The sequence below is a fragment of the Procambarus clarkii genome, chromosome 36, assembly GCF_040958095.1.
Source record: "Procambarus clarkii isolate CNS0578487 chromosome 36, FALCON_Pclarkii_2.0, whole genome shotgun sequence".
In the NCBI taxonomy this organism is placed as follows: Eukaryota; Metazoa; Arthropoda; class Malacostraca; order Decapoda; family Cambaridae; genus Procambarus; species Procambarus clarkii.
This window is the reverse complement of record NC_091185.1, coordinates 32,833,484-32,852,239: the sequence shown is the minus strand read 5'-3', so window position 1 is coordinate 32,852,239 and position 18,756 is coordinate 32,833,484. Positions and strand designations below refer to the sequence as shown.

The window sequence follows — 18,756 nt, the reverse complement described above, 5'->3', positions numbered from 1 at the left end:
AAGTCTTTTCCAAACTGAAATACAGAGCAGTGTATGTATGTATGAGAAGTATTCATTTATTGACGTCCATTTATGTTGAAATACATGTTGGGAAGCTTACAAACACATGCAACTAACTGCAAAAGAAAACAAGTTTAGCATAGGTACCAAACACACACATACATATTATGTTAGCAAGGCGGACAACCTGCCGGCTATTGTAACTCATATTATATTTTCCATTTCTAGGCTTATTCCATCATCTGTAACTCCATCTACTGTATCCCCCCAAAAAAAGAAACCACCCTCCACCCTCCCATATGCTGCTTAACATAACAGTTATTATTACATAGTAATATTGCAAATAAAATAAAACCAAAAACCACACTATAGAAAGCAGTAATATCACACTGCAGGCATGTCTCATTTAAGAAAAAAAATTCACACTAACCAAAAATCAAAGGACTGTGGCCCCAAGAGTACACCCTTGCCAATATACTGTCTGAGCACCTCGTTGGAAGGTCCCATGACCCAGCCAGCTTTGCCGTCCCTCAGAAGACGCTCCAAGCCCAGCTCATCCTGCATACAGGCAAGAGAAACATTAATGTGGATACACAGTCAAGATAACATTAACCTGCATTCACAGTCACGAGAAACATTAACCTGCATACACAGTCAAGAGAAACAATAACCTATAAATACAGTCAAGAGCAACATTAACCTGCAAATACAGTCAAGATTGAATTAGATCATTTATTTTGCACCCTGTACCCATGCTGTGGGTAGTAGTAGAAACGGTTACAGATGCATATATATAATATATATAAATATATATATGCATATATTGGTTCCAAGGGGTTGTCATAGCCAGGGGGTGGAAATGGGGGACGAGCTCCCATTACCTCCCATAGGATTTTATCTAACCATTACTAAGCTAATTATCTTTAAGATCGTTTTACTTTATGATTATTATTTTTAATTTTACATTTATATTGTCAGTCTTCACTGATTTGTTGTTTTTCTTCTTTTATCTAACTTCTGTGTCCTTCCTGGCTATCTATTGGATCTTTATTTTTCTTCCAATTTGTTACTATTTTATGTGTATTTGCTAATATTCTTGTGTTTTGCTATAATTACTTTGTTTTTACAGCAGCTTTAGTATTTATCTGTTTCTGCAATTGCTTGTCTTATTGTATCGTGACCCCTCTGCATTTCCATGCACACTGATATTGATCCTGATCTTCTGTCTCATATCTATACCAAACAGCACATTGATCATCATTATTGCAAGTATTACACAGCACACCAGGCAAAAAACAAACTCCAAAATAGCACCTGTTTATCAGTTTACAACCAAAATGTTAGATCACTTGGTAAACATTTTGACGATATAAATGCATTACTCACAGCACTAGGTACTAACTTATCTTTCATTATTTTTACAGAAACTTGGCTAAATAAAGACTATACCCAACTCTACAACTTAGCTGGTTATAAAGCCATTTACAACTGTAGGCCGAATAAAAAAGGTGGTGGCACAGCTATATATTACCGAGATATATTTATCTGCAACAGTGTCATTAGTGATAGAGATGACTACTGTGAAAATACTTTTGCTCAGTTTACAATTAAATTCCTTAAATCCTCCTTGACTATTGGAGCCATCTATAGATTTCCCAATACTAACATAGCTTCATTCTCAGATAACCTAAGGAATCTTATTATAAACAACAATCTCAACAAAAACCACATCATTCTGGGAGGAGACTTCAATATTGACCTGGGTCAACAAAATTGCTCTCAAGTTGACTATTTCCTTAACACCATGAACTCCTGTATGCTAGTCCCCACAATCACCAAACCTACCCGAGTCACTCAAACATCAGCCACTACCTTGGATCACATATGGACTAACATAACAGCTCCCCTTACATCTGGTATAATCTACGACAGAATAACTGACCACTATCCTACTATTCTCATAGCGAACATGGACATAACACCACCAAAAAGCAAGAAACTTGCATTCAGGTTACACAGTGAATCAGCTTTAGGCAATCTTACAAATGCACTTCACAATATTAACTGGGATTCTGAATTCAATAATTATCAGGATATAAATTCATTAGCTAACCTCTTCCTCTCCAAAACTCTAAGCCTCTACAACCTTCATTGTCCCCTTCTTACCAAGCAAGTAACTGACAAAAGGTTAAACAATCCGTGGCTCACAAGTGGCATTCTCAACTCAATCAACAAGAAACATGAATATGAAAAGAAACTCAGGATTGGCCTAGTTACAAAGGAAGTAGTTAAAAGGTACTCATCAATGCTTACCAGTATCATAAGAAAGGCAAATCTTTCATATTCTGTGAATAGATTCAATGAAGCAAATGGCAATATGAAAAGCACATGGAAAACCATTTGTAGTATCCTAGGAACTAAACAACACTCACATAACCAAATAAAACTCTATAAGGATGGGGATATACCGTCAACTGATTTAGAAAGGGCAAATGAATTTAATAGCTTCTGTTCATCGGTTGGTGCTAACCTTGCCAGAAAAATCCCACAGACTCAGACACATATCAACACATATCTCTCAGGCAGTTATCCAAACACTCTTCTCCTTTCACCAGTCAGCCCGACAGATGTTGTGTCCATCATACACTCTCTAAAAACCAAGCCAGGGAACTCCAGTGAAATTTCGTCCATTGTATACAAGAGAGCCTCCCATGCCCTCCCATGCCTCCCACCCATAGCTATACTGTTCAACAAATCTATAAAGTGTCACACCTTCCCTGAAATCCTTAAAAAAACAAGAGTTACGCCAGTCCATAAAGGAGGCAATCCGGTGGAAATAAACAATTATAGACCAATATCAAATCTACCCATTCTATCAAAAATATTTGAAAAAATTATCTACAAACAGCTCTATTCCTACCTCGTAAAATTCGACATACTCAGCCCCTGCCAGTTTGGCTTCCGGTCCCAAAAGAGCACCAATGATGCAATCATTAGTCTCCTTGACATAATCTACTCAGCCCTTGACAAAAATGAGTTTTCGATTAGACTCTTCATTGACCTAAGAAAAGCCTTTGATACTGTTAATCACAACTACCGTTTACTTAAACTCCAGTATTATGGAATCCGAGGCCTTGCCCTGGACTATATCCGATCCTATCTTAGTGACAGACACCAATGTGTAACCATCAATGATACAACCTCTTCCACTCTACCAGTAACCGTTGGAGTGCCACAGGGCAGCATCTTAGGACCTCTTCTATTTCTTATATATATCAATGATCTGCCTAATGTCTCTAATATTCTTAAACCTATATTGTTTGCTGATGATACTACCCTAATCTATTCAGACCCCAACCCACATACACTAAATAGTGTTGTGAATAATGAATTAAAAAAAAAGTCCACTTATGGATGTCAACTAACAAACTAACACTAAACATAGAAAAGATCTACTACATCTTATTTGGAAGCAAATCATCGAATGCAATTCAGCTACAGATAGACAACATTAACATCAGTAATAAAAATGATGGAAAGTTTCTTGGTATATTCCTAGACAAGAGACTCAACTTCAGCAACCACATTCAACACATAACTAAGAAAGTCTCTAAAACAGTTGGAATACTCTCCAAAATAAGATATTATGTTCCTAACTCTGCTCTCCTCTCACTATATTATGCACTAATCTATCCCTATCTTAATTATGGTATCTGTGCATGGGGGTCTACCACTGCAAACCACCTTAAGCCCATCATCACCCAGCAAAAATCTGCTATCAGAATAATAACAAAGTCTGCTTTCAGACAACACTCAGCTCCCTTGTTTAAATCCCTTAACTTGCTAAATATTAACTCCCTCCACACATTCTCTTGTGTCAACTACATTTACAAAACCCTGTTCTTAAATGCAAATCCTGCTCTGAAACTCTCCCTGGACAGATGTAATAGGACCCATTATCACCACACCAGAAATAAATATCTCTTTGATATCCCCAGGGTCAAACTTAATCTGTGTAAACACTCTATGCATATTAAGGGACCTAGTCTATGGAACTCACTCCCTAGTGAATTGAAAAGCTGTCAAACTTTTGCCTCATTTAAAAACAAAACCAAAAAGTACCTAATTTCATCTTCGTAGTTTCCTACACTGAGCTTTAAATTTGCTCTGTATCTAGTGTTACCCAATCTCCCAATCTTTATGTACTTAATCCAAACAACTTTATCATTGTGTTCATTGCTGTCTTCTTTTATGTGCCAGCCTGTATTGTGCCTGCTAAGTTTTGTTAAACTACCATTCAAGCTGTCATTGCAATCAATCTTAGCTACCTATGTGCTTTAATATACCTACAATTTTTCTCTCATCTTTTATTTTTTTCATGCTATGTAACTGTTATCATTTTTATAAATTTTGCAAGTATTTACCTACTTATAAGTTTCTTAGATTAAGGACCTGCCCGAAACGCTGCGCATACTAGTGGCTTTACAAGAATGTAATTACTTTGCTATGTATCCTCACAATCCCAATGAACCTTCTTGTATATATATATAAATAAATAAATGCAGCCAATTAATGCACAACTATATTCTACACACTTCAAGACTCCGCACCAATATAGAAGCATCAAGAAATATGGGCCAATAGGCCCTTTGCAGTTACTTCCATTCTTCCCTTTAACTTACAAAATATTATACCCATTGTTTCGTGTTCTGTCTTGTGTTGAAAGTTTGTTTTCACCTCATCCAAAACTGTTGTAACATATCACCTCACCCAAATGCAGGTATAAAATCGAAGCTGTTTGAACTCTGTTCAGTTATAGTTGTGTGTGTGTAAACTAAAGTCTTTGAAAATGTAATAAGTTTTACGAAACGCGTCAGACTAGAAATAAAAATGAATTTTGGAGAATTGATTTTTCAGTTACCATCAACAGTGAAAAGAAATATAAGAAACATAGAGAAAATTCGTGTTAGAATTATTAATCTTACTTTTTTGGTCATATTTAATAGTATATGTCTACAGGAAAGACTGCTACCAAAATATACTAATAAATAAATAAATAAATAAATAAATAAACCTATAAATAACTCCCGTACGCGTGTGTCTCAAATAGCCTCTTACAGCCAAGTCCAACTCCTGGCCTGAACGGGTGGCTTAGTCTTTAAGTCCGGCGGAAGTGCTTTTACTGACAGGAGAAGGGGCGAGGGTGTGCCTCTGGCGCCTTAAAACCAGCTGCTCCGGGTAGATGGGACTCGTTAGCCTGGGAAGGCAGCCCATCTAGGGGAAGGAAAACCCTGATTTCAAACCTCCGCTGCCTTGAGGCCATACCCCTCTTTTGGGAAAGGCTTCAGGAGTCAACCTCGAGGAAAAATCAGTTGGAGCCCCTAAGGCAGTTCGTTGTTGACTTCGACCTCGTTCTGGCCGCTCCTGTGACGGTGCTGGAACCATGTGTATTGGCATTTGCCTTTCCATTGGATAATTCCAGCAATGTTGAGAGGGGGGACCTGCTGCATGGGTAACAGCTTTTCCTCCATATCTACCTACCCAGGCTTTGCACCCTGGAGAGATTGACAACCAGAGCGCAACTCCATAGTCTGAAAAGACTGAAGGATGTCTACTATATGCATATATTCCACCAAAATTAAATTAGCAAACAAATTACAGCTTTGATAAGCTAGTTACACAGTTTAACGTAACTGTCTCAGCACAGATGTAACTTGCTCAGCTTAAGAGACTGTCGTAGTCTAGTTCTTGTACAGTCAAGAGACATTAAACTGCAATCGTAATCAGTAAGTTTATGTTATTGCTTCCAGGATCATACGTTCTTCTCAGTACCAGATGGCAGAACATGACTGACATCTGATACTAAATAATATACATTTCAACACAAGAACAGATGACGACTGCAGTTGCCCCATTGGTCCATGCTAGGCTGGTCCAATAGGCCTAAAGAACCATGTAAAGAAGGTCCAGTAGACTTACTAACCACTGAGGAAAATCCATTAGACCTACAAGCCTGTGTGAGGCAGGCCCAGTAGGCCTATTGGCCCATGCCTATAGGCCTGGGCCTATAGGCATGGCCTATAAATGTGGTATACAAAGGAACTAGGTCTTCGGGTCAAACAAGCAGGGGAGGAGGGGGAGGAGTCATTTAACTGAGGCACCATTTAACTGGCACCGGGGGAGACACGATTTAACTGAGGATTATGGGGAATTGACCCACAGGTTATACATCCCTTGCATAGGCCGCAAACGGCGGCCTATGTAAGAAATTATAAAAAGAAGACACTAAGTCGGGGAAAACTATATAGCGCTATCTGGGTCTCTAGATATTCAAAGGGCGCTAAATATCACTCAAGATGTCAATATGTGCACAGAAATAAGGCAAGCAGCATCAAAGGCATCAGATTCATCAAGGATTCTATGGAAGGACTAATGACCTTCCTCATGAGTCAGTGCTGATGAGGCACCCTTCCTTCCTACAGTGCGAGTGTGAAGCTCTTGCACTGTATCGTGAGCTACCCCAAAATATGTGCCTAAGCCAAACAACTTCACCGTTGTAATCACTGCCATCATCTTATGTTATGGTTGTTATGTTGAATGCAAATTTTACTACAAAGAGCCTAGAAATAATTCCTCAAATTATGCTACAATGTACCTGTCGATAAACTTAAAATTTTACTAAAATGTACCTACTAATTTTCTTTAAATTTTCTTACAACTTACCTGTTATTTTTTTCAATTTTGCTACAAATTACCTATTTAAAATTATCTGTTAGATTAAGGACCTGCCCAAAACGCTGCACGTGTTAGTGGCTTTACAAGAATGTAAGGCTTAGGGCCTGCGCAGGAATATCCCTGAAAAAAAAAATCAGTGCTATGTACTCTCATAAACCCATTGTATCTTCTTGTATATATATAAATAATATAAATAAATATATAAATAAATAAGACATGTGGAAAGTGAGACATATGATCTTCCCGAAAACTGGGGTATTCAACAAGGCGCAGAACTAAGATCAGGTTGAGGATCAGAGAAATCAGGGTTTGGGACATTGGTAAAGTCATAAGAGATGGCAGGACCGAGAGGGCTGTGGTAAGGAGTGAAGATAAATTGACAGGATACAGTGAGGAAGGAGGTGCCGGGAAGGAGTGGTCAAGGGGGGTTGGGCTGAGTAGGGACAGAAACGACAGTATGTTCCAGATCAAGGATGACATCAGAGGAAGGAATAAGGACGATGTGAACTCCTGTAGCGAGCTCAGACAACTCTACTACAGAGACATGAGATGTAGGAACTAGAATTGACGGGCGAGGTTGGGGGGAGGGACAAATGCCTTTTTACCTGCCGAGGAGGAAGGGGCTTTGCAACGTTTCCGTAGCAAAACCATACTTTGCAACGGAAACGTCCCAGCATGTGGCTGTCTGAGCCAATGTCCACCTCTCGCCTTCTGTGGAGGGGTGTACATTGGCTCAGACAGCCACATGCTGGGGAGAACCATAAGACAAAGGAGAGGGCTGCGAAGAAAGATCCACACCCAAACTACACTTGTTCCCCACTGTGGGAGGAGCCATCCTTCAAAATAGTAATAGAAGGTCTTCCGATGAAAAAAGCTGTCTATAATCCAACAATCCTAAGGTGCATCATAGAAAAGCAAATGATCAGCATTGCAGGAGGCACCCACATCATCACAGGCGGATCGATGGACACAGAATATGAGAGTGCTCGTGCTGCTCTTTGCACAGAATGTGAAGCAACCAATGACCAACGGTTTTAAGAGTCCCTGAATCTTGCAGTAACCACCCTGAAGCCATCAATACTGCCACTCTTCTGGTCAAAAAAAGGTGTCCAGCAGCTAGACACCCTCATAAATACTCTCCTGCGATAGCAGCCTGACGATTTAAATGCGACCTCAGCACACAGTATACATTTACTCCAAAAATAAAAAATCTACCACTTACGGGCTATTCGTGCCCGTGCCACCTCTTGAATGGTTTAATCTTCATCAACCATCATTTAATCAGGAAATGTAGATGTTTATCTCTCAGAATGTTTAGTAATATGTTTATTGTTTGTGATGTGTGTATATTGTTGGGGTTTCCCTTACTTACTTCTCTGTCCTTATTCTGGGGTGAGCAATAGTTATGCTCAAGGTCACTCACCGTAGCCCTGCGGGTCTTCACTCGATCCTCACGGCGCCACTGCACGCCAGGAGAGTCTCCCAGTCAATCTTAACGGCCTCTGATCAAGAAAGAGTGAGAACACGACTCGTTCACTCGACTGTCGTGTGCCCTCCCCAACAATAGGGCTCTACGGTTAACCACAAGGTCGCCAACTGGTGTTTTAGGTGGCCAGTAACACCATCAGTGGACTGGTGGAATTAGTGGAAGCCTTGGCAAGGTCACACTCAAAAGATCAGGAATCAGGCAGGTACTTATTGTTATCACTCTATGCTTTCAGAATAATATAGCCACAAGACCAATGGAGGGAATGATAAAAACACAAAGGTGATTTTGTATTTTACTTAAAATGTATGAAAGATGTCACAAGGCCAAACAATAATCAATAAATCAACTGATCCTGACGCGGCCGGTAATTCCCACGAATAGTATGCGATCACTAGGTGGCAACACCTCCCCTCCTCATCAAGTGTCAAGAACAGCTGATCGCCTGGCCCCCGCGCGGAAGCTCTTTGCTTGTTTTCAGAATCACGCGCGCTGTTTCTTTAAGTTCTCCAATATTACTATGAACTCGCACACACGATATTGGCTACAATAGCACGTATCACTTGGTTACACTGTACTCAGGCTCAAACAGTCTTTTCTACAATCAATGCTACCATGACTCACTGTAATGGTCTTACACTGTTATTCATCCAACAATATATTATGACATATTAACACTGGAGTTTTCAGTACTTTCTCTCGTGGGCGATAACGCAATAATTCACTGTACTCACAAATGACTAATCACTGCATGAACACAGCATATATAATGTAGATACATCAAATATCAATACATGGAAAATAAATGGTTTCTGGGCACACAGCCTAACCTTCAAATACTGTCATAATATTATATATAATTTACCACTATATGTTCATATAAAAATCTAAAGAAAGATATACACAACACAGTAAATTTATCACTTGTTCCTGGTGCCTGTACACACCAATAATCAACATGAATATTACAAGTACTCTTGATAGTACTGTCTAGCACACTGGTGCTTTATCGTGACATGGGTGAGACTTGCTCACGACATATAAAATCCTCAGGCTAGATAATATAGCCGAATAACATAGCTAACTAAAGGGGAATGGGGAGGGAACTACAAACACCTACTTCACCCTATCCTCCGATGAGAGTCGAGATGTAGCTCCTGGTCCTCGTGTCGGGAACGCCCCCACACACACGTCGTCGTGTCCTACCAGAGCCTCTCGTCGTCCCACCGTTTAGCGCGTCGTCTCCGTGCCTCCTCACTGCAGGTCCGTCCTCCTTCTTAACTTCTTGAAGGTTGGAGTCGGTCTCCTGGCCGTCGTCTTCTCCCAGCAACGGCTGTCGCCTACGTCTCAGCTACAGTCGTCCGGTTTCCCCAAATAGTCCTCTCTTCTTCAGCTACCCAGTGGCTCTGTCAGCCACTACGCTGTCACGAACTGGTGAGTTACCACAGACGTCACATACGTCACTGCACGGCTTCACTGCTTCTTGCACAGTACCTGACTGGAGCACTGGTTGCTCAAATAACCGTCAATTCCCTCTTCTGGTTCAACACATGAACTAGGGAAGACTTCTCAGAGTACTGGCGGACTTCAGGTGACGCGTAAATCCACGGGAGCGGGAAACAACTGTCCAACTGACAGGACCAACCGTCGCACGTCCGACCTCTATGACGTGTCGTGTCTGACTGATGGCGCCAGCTCGGCGCGCTGGCCGGACCCCCTTCCTTTGTGACGTCACTTTTGCCACGGGAGGTTTTCATTGGCTCCCGGTGCCACATTGCTGTCGATGACCAATCCGGTGCCACTGACGTCACACGGTTTTGGCGGGAGATCAGGGAGGCAAGCGCCATCTTGGCTCCCTAAAGGGCCTAAACCACAGGCCAAAATATTACTATTTCACAAATTTCTCGGCTCTCCGAGAACACTTCACTCTCTCCCACATATCAAATTGTAGCCTGCAACATAGAGAACGCTTGGGAAAAGTAGACATGACTCTTACTGCAGGCGTGGGAGAATTACAAGGGGGGGAACTCCGTCACATACCCCTCCCCTTAAAATAAGAGTCATGTCTGGTTAGTGTATGCGGGATAGGGCGTCCGCTACTACGTCGTCCTTCCCCTTGATGTGCTTGACCTTGATCCTTGTCAGACTCTCAGTGCGGGTGAGACTGGTGCCGTCCGCCCTGGACCACTTACTTTCCTCCTCCGGGAGTTCTCGGTCCCCCCGTACACACAAACCTGTCTTCCGCTGGGTTTCTCGGGTACTCGTTCCGTCCTGCTTGTCGGCTCTTCCTTCCACAGTGAAGAAAGGTTTCAGGCGGTCTGCGGGACACACCTGTTTCTTTCGGGGTCCATCCGGCTTCCCAATCTCGTACGACACTGGACCCAACCGTCGCAGCACTCGGTACGGTCCCTTGAACCGCGACTTGGTCACTCTACCTTTACCTGGAAACAAAACTATCACTTGGGATCCGACCTGGAAATCCCTTTGCGCAGCTCTCCTGTCGTACCACTCCGACATCTTACGTTGCGCCTTCTTCAGGAGTTTCCTAGCCAGTTCCTTCGCTCGAGTGAGACGTTCTTTGAACTTCTGGACATATTTATTCACCGTTCCCACGGTCGCTCCTGGCGTCCATCGTTCCTTCAGCATGGATAGCATGGCATATATAATATAGATAAATGGAAAGTAAGCCTTCTCAGGACCCACACGTCCTCCTTCGGCCTCACTAACCAATTCGGGGAACTCCTCCTGCTGCAACTTTCCGAGACGAGTGCGGTTTACCCCTAGAGAACCGGTGAGGGTCACCTGCAACTCACCATTCGGGCTACTTTCGCCCTCCACTCGTTCTCTGGGTCCTACGCAGAGGTGATCTGTTCGCAGGCTGTCAGTCGTCTCCTCAGCCCCATCAGATCCACAACCTCCTGGTTCTTCGCGTTGTCTCGGTGTCACAGTACAAACTGGGATCGCCACCGGTGCGATTCCCTTCTCGTCCCCACAGGCGTTCAACTCTTCACCTGTCTCCTTGTATTGTTCTAGGCATTCTTCGCCCTTCACGAGATGCGGGAGGACGTATCCTCCACATGCGTCATTCCCCAAGATGACCTGTGCCTCCATCTTGGGCATTGATGTACAGACTCCCACCACTAGGGTCTGGCAGCCATAATCGGAATTTAAAGTTACCTGGTGTAGGGGCATCCTCACTGGGCCTCCCACAGTGGTCACACTTGCCACCCCAACACTGGTACTCTTGTAACCCTCGGGGAACAGGGTTTCACTTACCAGGGTAAAGTCAGCCTCGGTGTCTCTTAGCATCTTCACGGGGATGGGGTCTGCGACTCCCATCCTTACGGTTCCTTTACACATGAACGGGTGAACTTTCTTCTCCCTATTCAGCACGGGTTCATCCCGCACTCCCTCGGCCCTCTGGTCCTCGAACATCACTAAAGCAACGTGTCCCTGCTGCTTAAAGCGTCTGCACTCCCGCGCGACGTGTCCGGGTATTCCGCAGTTGTAGCATCGGACCTTCGGCGGAGACCATCCACCACCACTCGCCTTAGCACTGCCTCCAGAGACCGTCGCACCCTGTGCCTTTCCCGCACCGCTTGTTGTTTCCTTCGCTGCAGTAACCACTCCCGAGCTTTCAGCTTGGCTCTCCTCTATCGGTTCTATAACACCTTTTGTTCCTCGGGTGTTCCAACTTGAGAGGTGGGACTTGGGAGAACTCGCTCCTGTCCTCCATCCATCCGTCCTTCTATAATTCCTATCGTTTCCGACGTATGCGGGTGGTCGGTTCTGTCCCTCTCGGTGTGGGTGTAGGGCTTCTTCTAACATGTCGGCTCGGTCGGCTGCGGCCCTCAGGTCCTTTATGTCCGCCTCCTTTACCCTCATCCTGATCTCAGGAGAGAGCACGGACATAAACTTTTCCATGGCCATTAGTTCCTTAACCTCTTCGACCGACCTTGCTTCTTCAGAGTCCAGCCACTTAAGGAGCTTTCTTTCTATGTGCCTCGCCGTCTCCGCATACGATTTTCCTGGCGACCGGGTACATTCTCTAAACCTCTTCCGGTAACACTCCGGCGTGAGCTTAAAGGAACGGAGCACAGCTCGTTTTACCGCATCGTAGTTAGTGCATTCTTGGAAGTCGAGCATAGTGAAGGCTTGGCGAGCTTCACCTGTGAGCCTCCCTTGGACCAACTCCGCCCACTCCGCCCTCGGCCACCTCTTCATAGCAGCCACTCTCTCAAAGTGATCGAAGAAACTTTCGGCTTCACTAGGCACAAAGACCGGCAGGTCTCGTTCCCTCACTCGTCGGTCCTCCTGTGGCGGGGCAGGGGCAACTAGTCCTAGTTCAGCTCGCTTCACCTCCACCTCCTTGTTGGCTTCTATTTCCCTTTGTCTCAGCCTAACTTCTCGCTCGTGTTCTTCCCGGCGTAGCTGTGCTTCTCACTCTTGCTCTTCCCGGCGTAGCTGTGCTTCTCGCTCTTGTTCTTCTTTACGCTGCTGTGCTTCTTCTCTCCTCAGCTGCGCTTCTGCTTCTCGCTCCTCACGCTTCATCTGCGCTTCTCGCTCTTGTTCTTCTTTGCGCAGCTGTGCTTCTTCTCTCCTCAGCTGCGCTTCTGCTTCTCGCTCTTCCTTGCGCTGTTGTGCTTCTCGCTCTTCTTTGCGCTGTTGTGCTTCTCGCTCTTCTTTGCGCTGTTGTGCTTCTCGCTCTTCACGCTTCATTTGTGCTTCCAGCTGCAACTTCACTATTTCCAGCTTCACGCTGTGCCTGCTGCCGCTGGATTCCCTGCTGCTTCCACCAATACTCAGGTGTTCACCCACGCTGGCAGGTGTTTGGGGCCGTTCCTCCCCCAAAGCTTCCTCTCGAGCCCTGAGCTGAGCCATTATCTCTAGTCTTCTTTCACCAACTCTGGCAGATTTCAGCTTTATTCCAAAATGATCCGCTATAGCCTGTAACTGTGCCTTGGTGCACTCTTCCAACACCTGTTCGTCTCTAGAGTCAATAAACCTGGTTACTTTATCATCCTCCATCTTGTGCTACGAGTGATAACCTGCACCTGATCTCTAACACCACTGCCAAGTACCACCACTGCAACCTTTACTTCGATCGATATCCTGGCAAGGTCGCCAATGTTGGGGTTTCCCTTGCTTACTTCTCTGTCCTTATTCTGGGGTGAGCAATAGTTATGCTCAAGGTCACTCACCGTAGCCCTGCGGGTCTTCACTCGATCCTCACGGCGCCACTGCACGCCAGGAGAGTCTCCCAGTCAATCTTAACGGCCTCTGATCAAGAAAGAGTGAGAACACGACTCGTTCACTCGACTGTCGTGTGCCCTCCCCAACAATAGGGCTCTACGGTTAACCACAAGGTCGCCAACTGGTGTTTTAGGTGGCCAGTAACACCATCAGTGGACTGGTGGAATTAGTGGAAGCCTTGGCAAGGTCACACTCAAAAGATCAGGAATCAGGCAGGTACTTATTGTTATCACTCTATGCTTTCAGAATAATATAGCCACAAGACCAATGGAGGGAATGATAAAAACACAAAGGTGATTTTGTATTTTACTTAAAATGTATGAAAGATGTCACAAGGCCAAACAATAATAAATAAATCAACTGATCCTGACGCGGCCGGTAATTCCCCAACCCGTTCTCGCAAATTTAATAAGTCAATATTGACTTATTAAATATGTGCATAGGTGACATACTTAACATAATAGATACCCTTAAAAAGATTCATAGAAAACACCGACCTTACCTAACCTTGTTAGTATCTTAAGATAAGCATCTTATTGCTTCGTAATTACAATTATTACCTAACCTATAATAGGTATAGGTTAAGTAATAATTGTAATTACGAAGCAATAAGATGCTTATCTTAAGATACTAACAAGGTTAGGTAAGGTCGGTGTTTTCTATGAATCTTTTTAAGGGTATCTATTATGTTTAGTATATCACCTATGCACGTAGTTAATAAGTCAATATTGACTTTACGAATTTGCGAGAACGGGTTGAATTCCCACGAATAGTATGCGATCACTAGGTGGCAACACCTCCCCTCCTCATCAAGTGTCAAGAACAGCTGATCGCCTGGCCCCCGAGCGGAAGCTCTTTGCTTGTTTTCAGAATCACGCGCGCTGTTTCTTTAAGTTCTCCAATATTACTATGAACTCGCACACACGATATTGGCTACAATAGCACGTATCACTTGGTTACACTGTACTCAGGCTCAAACAGTCTTTTCTACAATCAATGCTACCATGACTCACTGTAATGGTCTTACACTGTTATTCATCCAACAATATATTATGACATATTAACACTGGAGTTTTCAGTACTTTCTCTCGTGGGCGATAACGCAATAATTCACTGTACTCACAAATGACTAATCACTGCATGAACACAGCATATATAATGTAGATACATCAAATATCAATACATGGAAAATAAATGGTTTCTGGGCACACACCCTAACCTTCAAATACTGGCATAATATTATATATAATTTACCACTATATGTTCATATCAAAATCTATAGAAAGATATACACAACACAGTAAATTTATCACTTGTTCCTGGTGCCTGTACACACCAATAATCAACATGAATATTACAAGTACTCTTGATAGTACTGTCTAGCACACTGGTGCTTTATCGTGACATGGGTGAGACTTGCTCACGACATATAAAATCCTCAGGCAAGATAATATAGCCGAATAACATAGCTAACTAAAGGGGAATGGGGAGGGAACTACAAACACCTACTTCACCCTATCCTCCGATGAGAGTCGAGATGTAGCTCCTGGTCCTCGTGTCGGGAACGCCCCCACACACACGTCGTCGTGTCCTACCAGAGCCTCTCGTCGTCCCACCGTTTAGCGCGTCGTCTCCGTGCCTCCTCACTGCAGGTCCGTCCTCCTTCTTAACTTCTTGAAGGTTGGAGTCGGTCTCCTGGCCGTCGTCTTCTCCCAGCAACGGCTGTCGCCTACGTCTCAGCTACAGTCGTCCGGTTTCCCCAAATAGTCCTCTCTTCCTCAGCTACCCAGTGGCTCTGTCAGCCACTACGCTGTCACGAACTGGTGAGTTACCACAGACGTCACATACATCACTGCACGACTTCACTGCTTCTTGCACAGTACCTGACTGGAGCACTGGTTGCTCAAATAACCGTCAATTCCCTCTTCTGGTTCAACACATGAACTAGGGAAGACTTCTCAGAGTACTGGCGGACTTCAGGTGACGCGTAAATCCACGGGAGCGGGAAACAACTGTCCAACTGACAGGACCAACCGTCGCACGTCCGACCTCTATGACGTGTCGTGTCTGACTGATGGCGCCAGCTTGGCGCGCTGGCCGGACCCCCTTCCTTCGTGACGTCACTTTTGCCACGGGAGGTTTTCATTGGCTCCCGGTGCCAAATTGCTGTCGATGACCAATCCGGTGCCACTGACGTCACACGGTTTTGGCGGGAGATCAGGGAGGCAAGCGCCATCTTGGCTCCCTAAAGGGCCTAAACCACAGGCCAAAATATTACTATTTCACAAATTTCTCGGCTCTCCGAGAACACTTCACTCTCTCCCACATATCAAATTGTAGCCTGCAACGTAGAGAACGCTTGGGAAAAGTAGACATGACTCTTACTGCAGGCGTGGGAGAATTACAAGGGGGGGAACTCCGTCACAATATGTATGTATTAACACGATGTACTGAACGGGGTGAGAATAGCTTGAGCTACCTCATCCCTTTGTGTGTATTTTACCTCAATAAACTTACTTCAATTTCAATTTCAATCATTTAATCAGAAGATGGGACCAAGAGGCGAAGGGGCCCCACAATGGATAAAATGAGCAAAGAGGCGGATAGACAACACGAAAACGATAGACAGGTGAAGAATGGATAGATGATATTTGTAAAGCACTATTATATATTTTTTTTTTTTGAGCCTTATACCATTTGCATACTTACATGAAAATGTAAACTCAGTTTGCTCATAATCTTGATCTAAGTTTTCCGAGACCGGAGATTAACGTCATATAGATTAGTTAAGTTAGGCTTAGTTAGTTAGGCTAGATTTGGTTAGGCAAGATTAGGTTGGTTATGTTAGGTTTGAATAGGTTAGGTTTGTCATTCTAGATTTTAATGAGAATTTATGATCATTCTGTAGCCTAAAAATGGACAGCATAACCCAAGTAAAGTCCCAATAAAGCAAAGTACGATTGCAGGATAACAGTGAATAATTTTTTTGCTTCTGTTGGAATTATTGCCAACGTTTTTGTATTTGCTGTCTTTTTTTTGAGATATATACAAGAGTTGTTACATTCTTGTACAGCCACTAGTACGCGTAGCGTTTCGGGCAGGTCCCTGGAATACGATCCCCGCCGCGAAGAATCGTTTTTACAACCAAGTACCCACTTTACTGTTGAGTTAAACAGAGGCTACAGTTAAGGATTTGCGCCCAGTAAATCCTCCTCGGCCAGGATACGAACCCATAGTTTAACCTCTTTACTAATATTTACTCCTAGAGACCTTCACAATTCGTTTTACGTCAATGAGATGAGAATAACCGGAATTTTAAATCTTATAAATGGACTTTTGATAACATTTAACACACAATATTAATATTTTCTTGCTAATGAAATAAAATAACTTAGAAATGTAATTAAACAAATTATATAAAAGCTATGCTAGTTCTGGATTTATTTAATTATCAACATGACATGAGCAACATGAGCATGAACATGAGCATCATTCATCAAACACTGGAAACCTATGAAGGATCCTCTAGTATAGTGGTCTTCGTCCTCAGCTCTCCACCGAAGATTCCGGGTTTGAAACCCTGGCAGGAGATAAAAAAATCCGGCCACATTTGATTTTACCTGATGGTTCTATTCACCCAATGGTAAAATAGGTACCTGGGAGATATAAGCAACTGTTTATGGATTGCATCTTTGGAAAAGTCAGTAGTTGACCAGAGGAAGGAGGGAGGAGGGGGGAGGGGGAGTGAGCGGAAAGGAAGGGAATTTTCAGCGGGAAAAGCGCCAAGCCATTGCGACTATACAGCACTGGGAAGGCGTCAGGATAAGGATTTGGGATGGGAGGAGGGTAAGGAATGGTGCCCAACCACTTGGATGGTCGAGGATTGAATGCCGACTTGCATGGACCAAGACCGTTGCTTTACCGTCCAGCCCAAGTGGTTGGTATGGGGTGGGGGTGGGGGGATCCTTGACAATACTAAGTACTGTCTTGCAGTTCCAGAACTCAACAATATCTTGGAAATACAACAATATCTTGACTTAGTCACCTTATATCCGGTTCCACCGCAGGCAAACAGCATCTTGTCAGTGACATTTGCCACATTCTTGGCAGCAACAAACTTCACCTGCCAGAGCCACAGTCGATATCCTGTCCTGTAATGTAATGAGCAAAATGTCACATATTGTTCAGGTGTTTGAGGATATGTGATGTACATAGATGCAATATATGTTAACCCATCACGTCATAACTGTTTGCAATTCCTCTGCAGTCTAGTCCAATGAGCAGCTGGTTCACCGAGCAGCTGGTTCACCGATCACCTGGTTCACCGAGCACCTGGTTCACCGAGCAGCTGGTTCACCGATCACCTGGTTCACCGAGCACCTGGTTCACCGAGCAGCTGATTCACCGATCACCTGGTTCACCGAGCAGCTGGTTCACCGAGCAGCTGGTTCACCGATCACCTGGTTCACCGAGCACCTGGTTCACCGAGCAGCTGGTTCACCGAGCAGCTGGTTCACCGAGCAGCTGGTTCACTGAGCACCTGATTCACCGAGCACCTGGTTCACCGAGCACCTGGTTCACCGAGCAGCTGGTTCACCGAGCAGCTGGTTCACCGAGCAGCTGGTTCACCGAGCACCTGGTTCACCGAGCACCTGGTTCACCGAGCAGCTGGTTCACCGAGCAGCTGGTTCACCGAGCAGCTGGTTCACTGAGCACCTGATTCACCGATCACCTGGTTCACCGAGCAGCTGGTTCACCGAGCACCTGATTCACCGAGCACCTGGTTCACCGAGCAGCTGGTTCACCGAGCAGCTGGTTCACCGAGCAGCTGGTTCACCGAGCACCTGGTTCACCGAGCAGCTGGTTCACCGAGCAGCTGGTTCACCGAGCACCTGGTTCACCGAGCACCTGGTTCACCGAGCACCTGGTTCACCGAGCACCTGGTTCACTGAGTATCTGGTTCACCGAGCACCTGGTTCACTGAGTATCTGGTTCACCGAGCACCTGGTTCACCGAGCACCTGGTTCACTGAGTATCTGGTTCACCGAGCACCTGGTTCACTGAGTATCTGGTTCACCGAGCACCTGGTTCACTGAGTATCTGGTTCACCGAGCACCTGGTTCACCGAGCACCTGGTTCACCGAGCACCTGGTTCACCGAGCACCTGGTTCACCGAGCACCTGGTTCACTGAGTATCTGGTTCACCGAGCACCTAGTTCACCGAGCACCTGGTTCACCGAGCACCTGGTTCACCGAGCACCTGGTTCACCGAGCATCTGGTT

General features: G+C 44.5%; 1 protein-coding gene across 2 annotated transcripts in view; it reads right to left on the bottom strand.

Moving 5' to 3' along the window:
* LOC123756155 (uncharacterized) overlaps positions 1-18,756 on the bottom strand; it is a 165,659-nt gene that overhangs the window by 48,445 nt on the left and 98,458 nt on the right. For both annotated transcript variants that reach the window (XM_045739220.2, XM_045739221.2), the window contains exons 9-10: positions 17,520-17,625; positions 431-558 (exon numbers count right to left, since the gene is read on the bottom strand). In XM_045739220.2, coding sequence (XP_045595176.2) covers positions 431-558; positions 17,520-17,625 — 234 coding nt within the window. The remainder of the gene's footprint in view (positions 1-430; positions 559-17,519; positions 17,626-18,756) is intronic.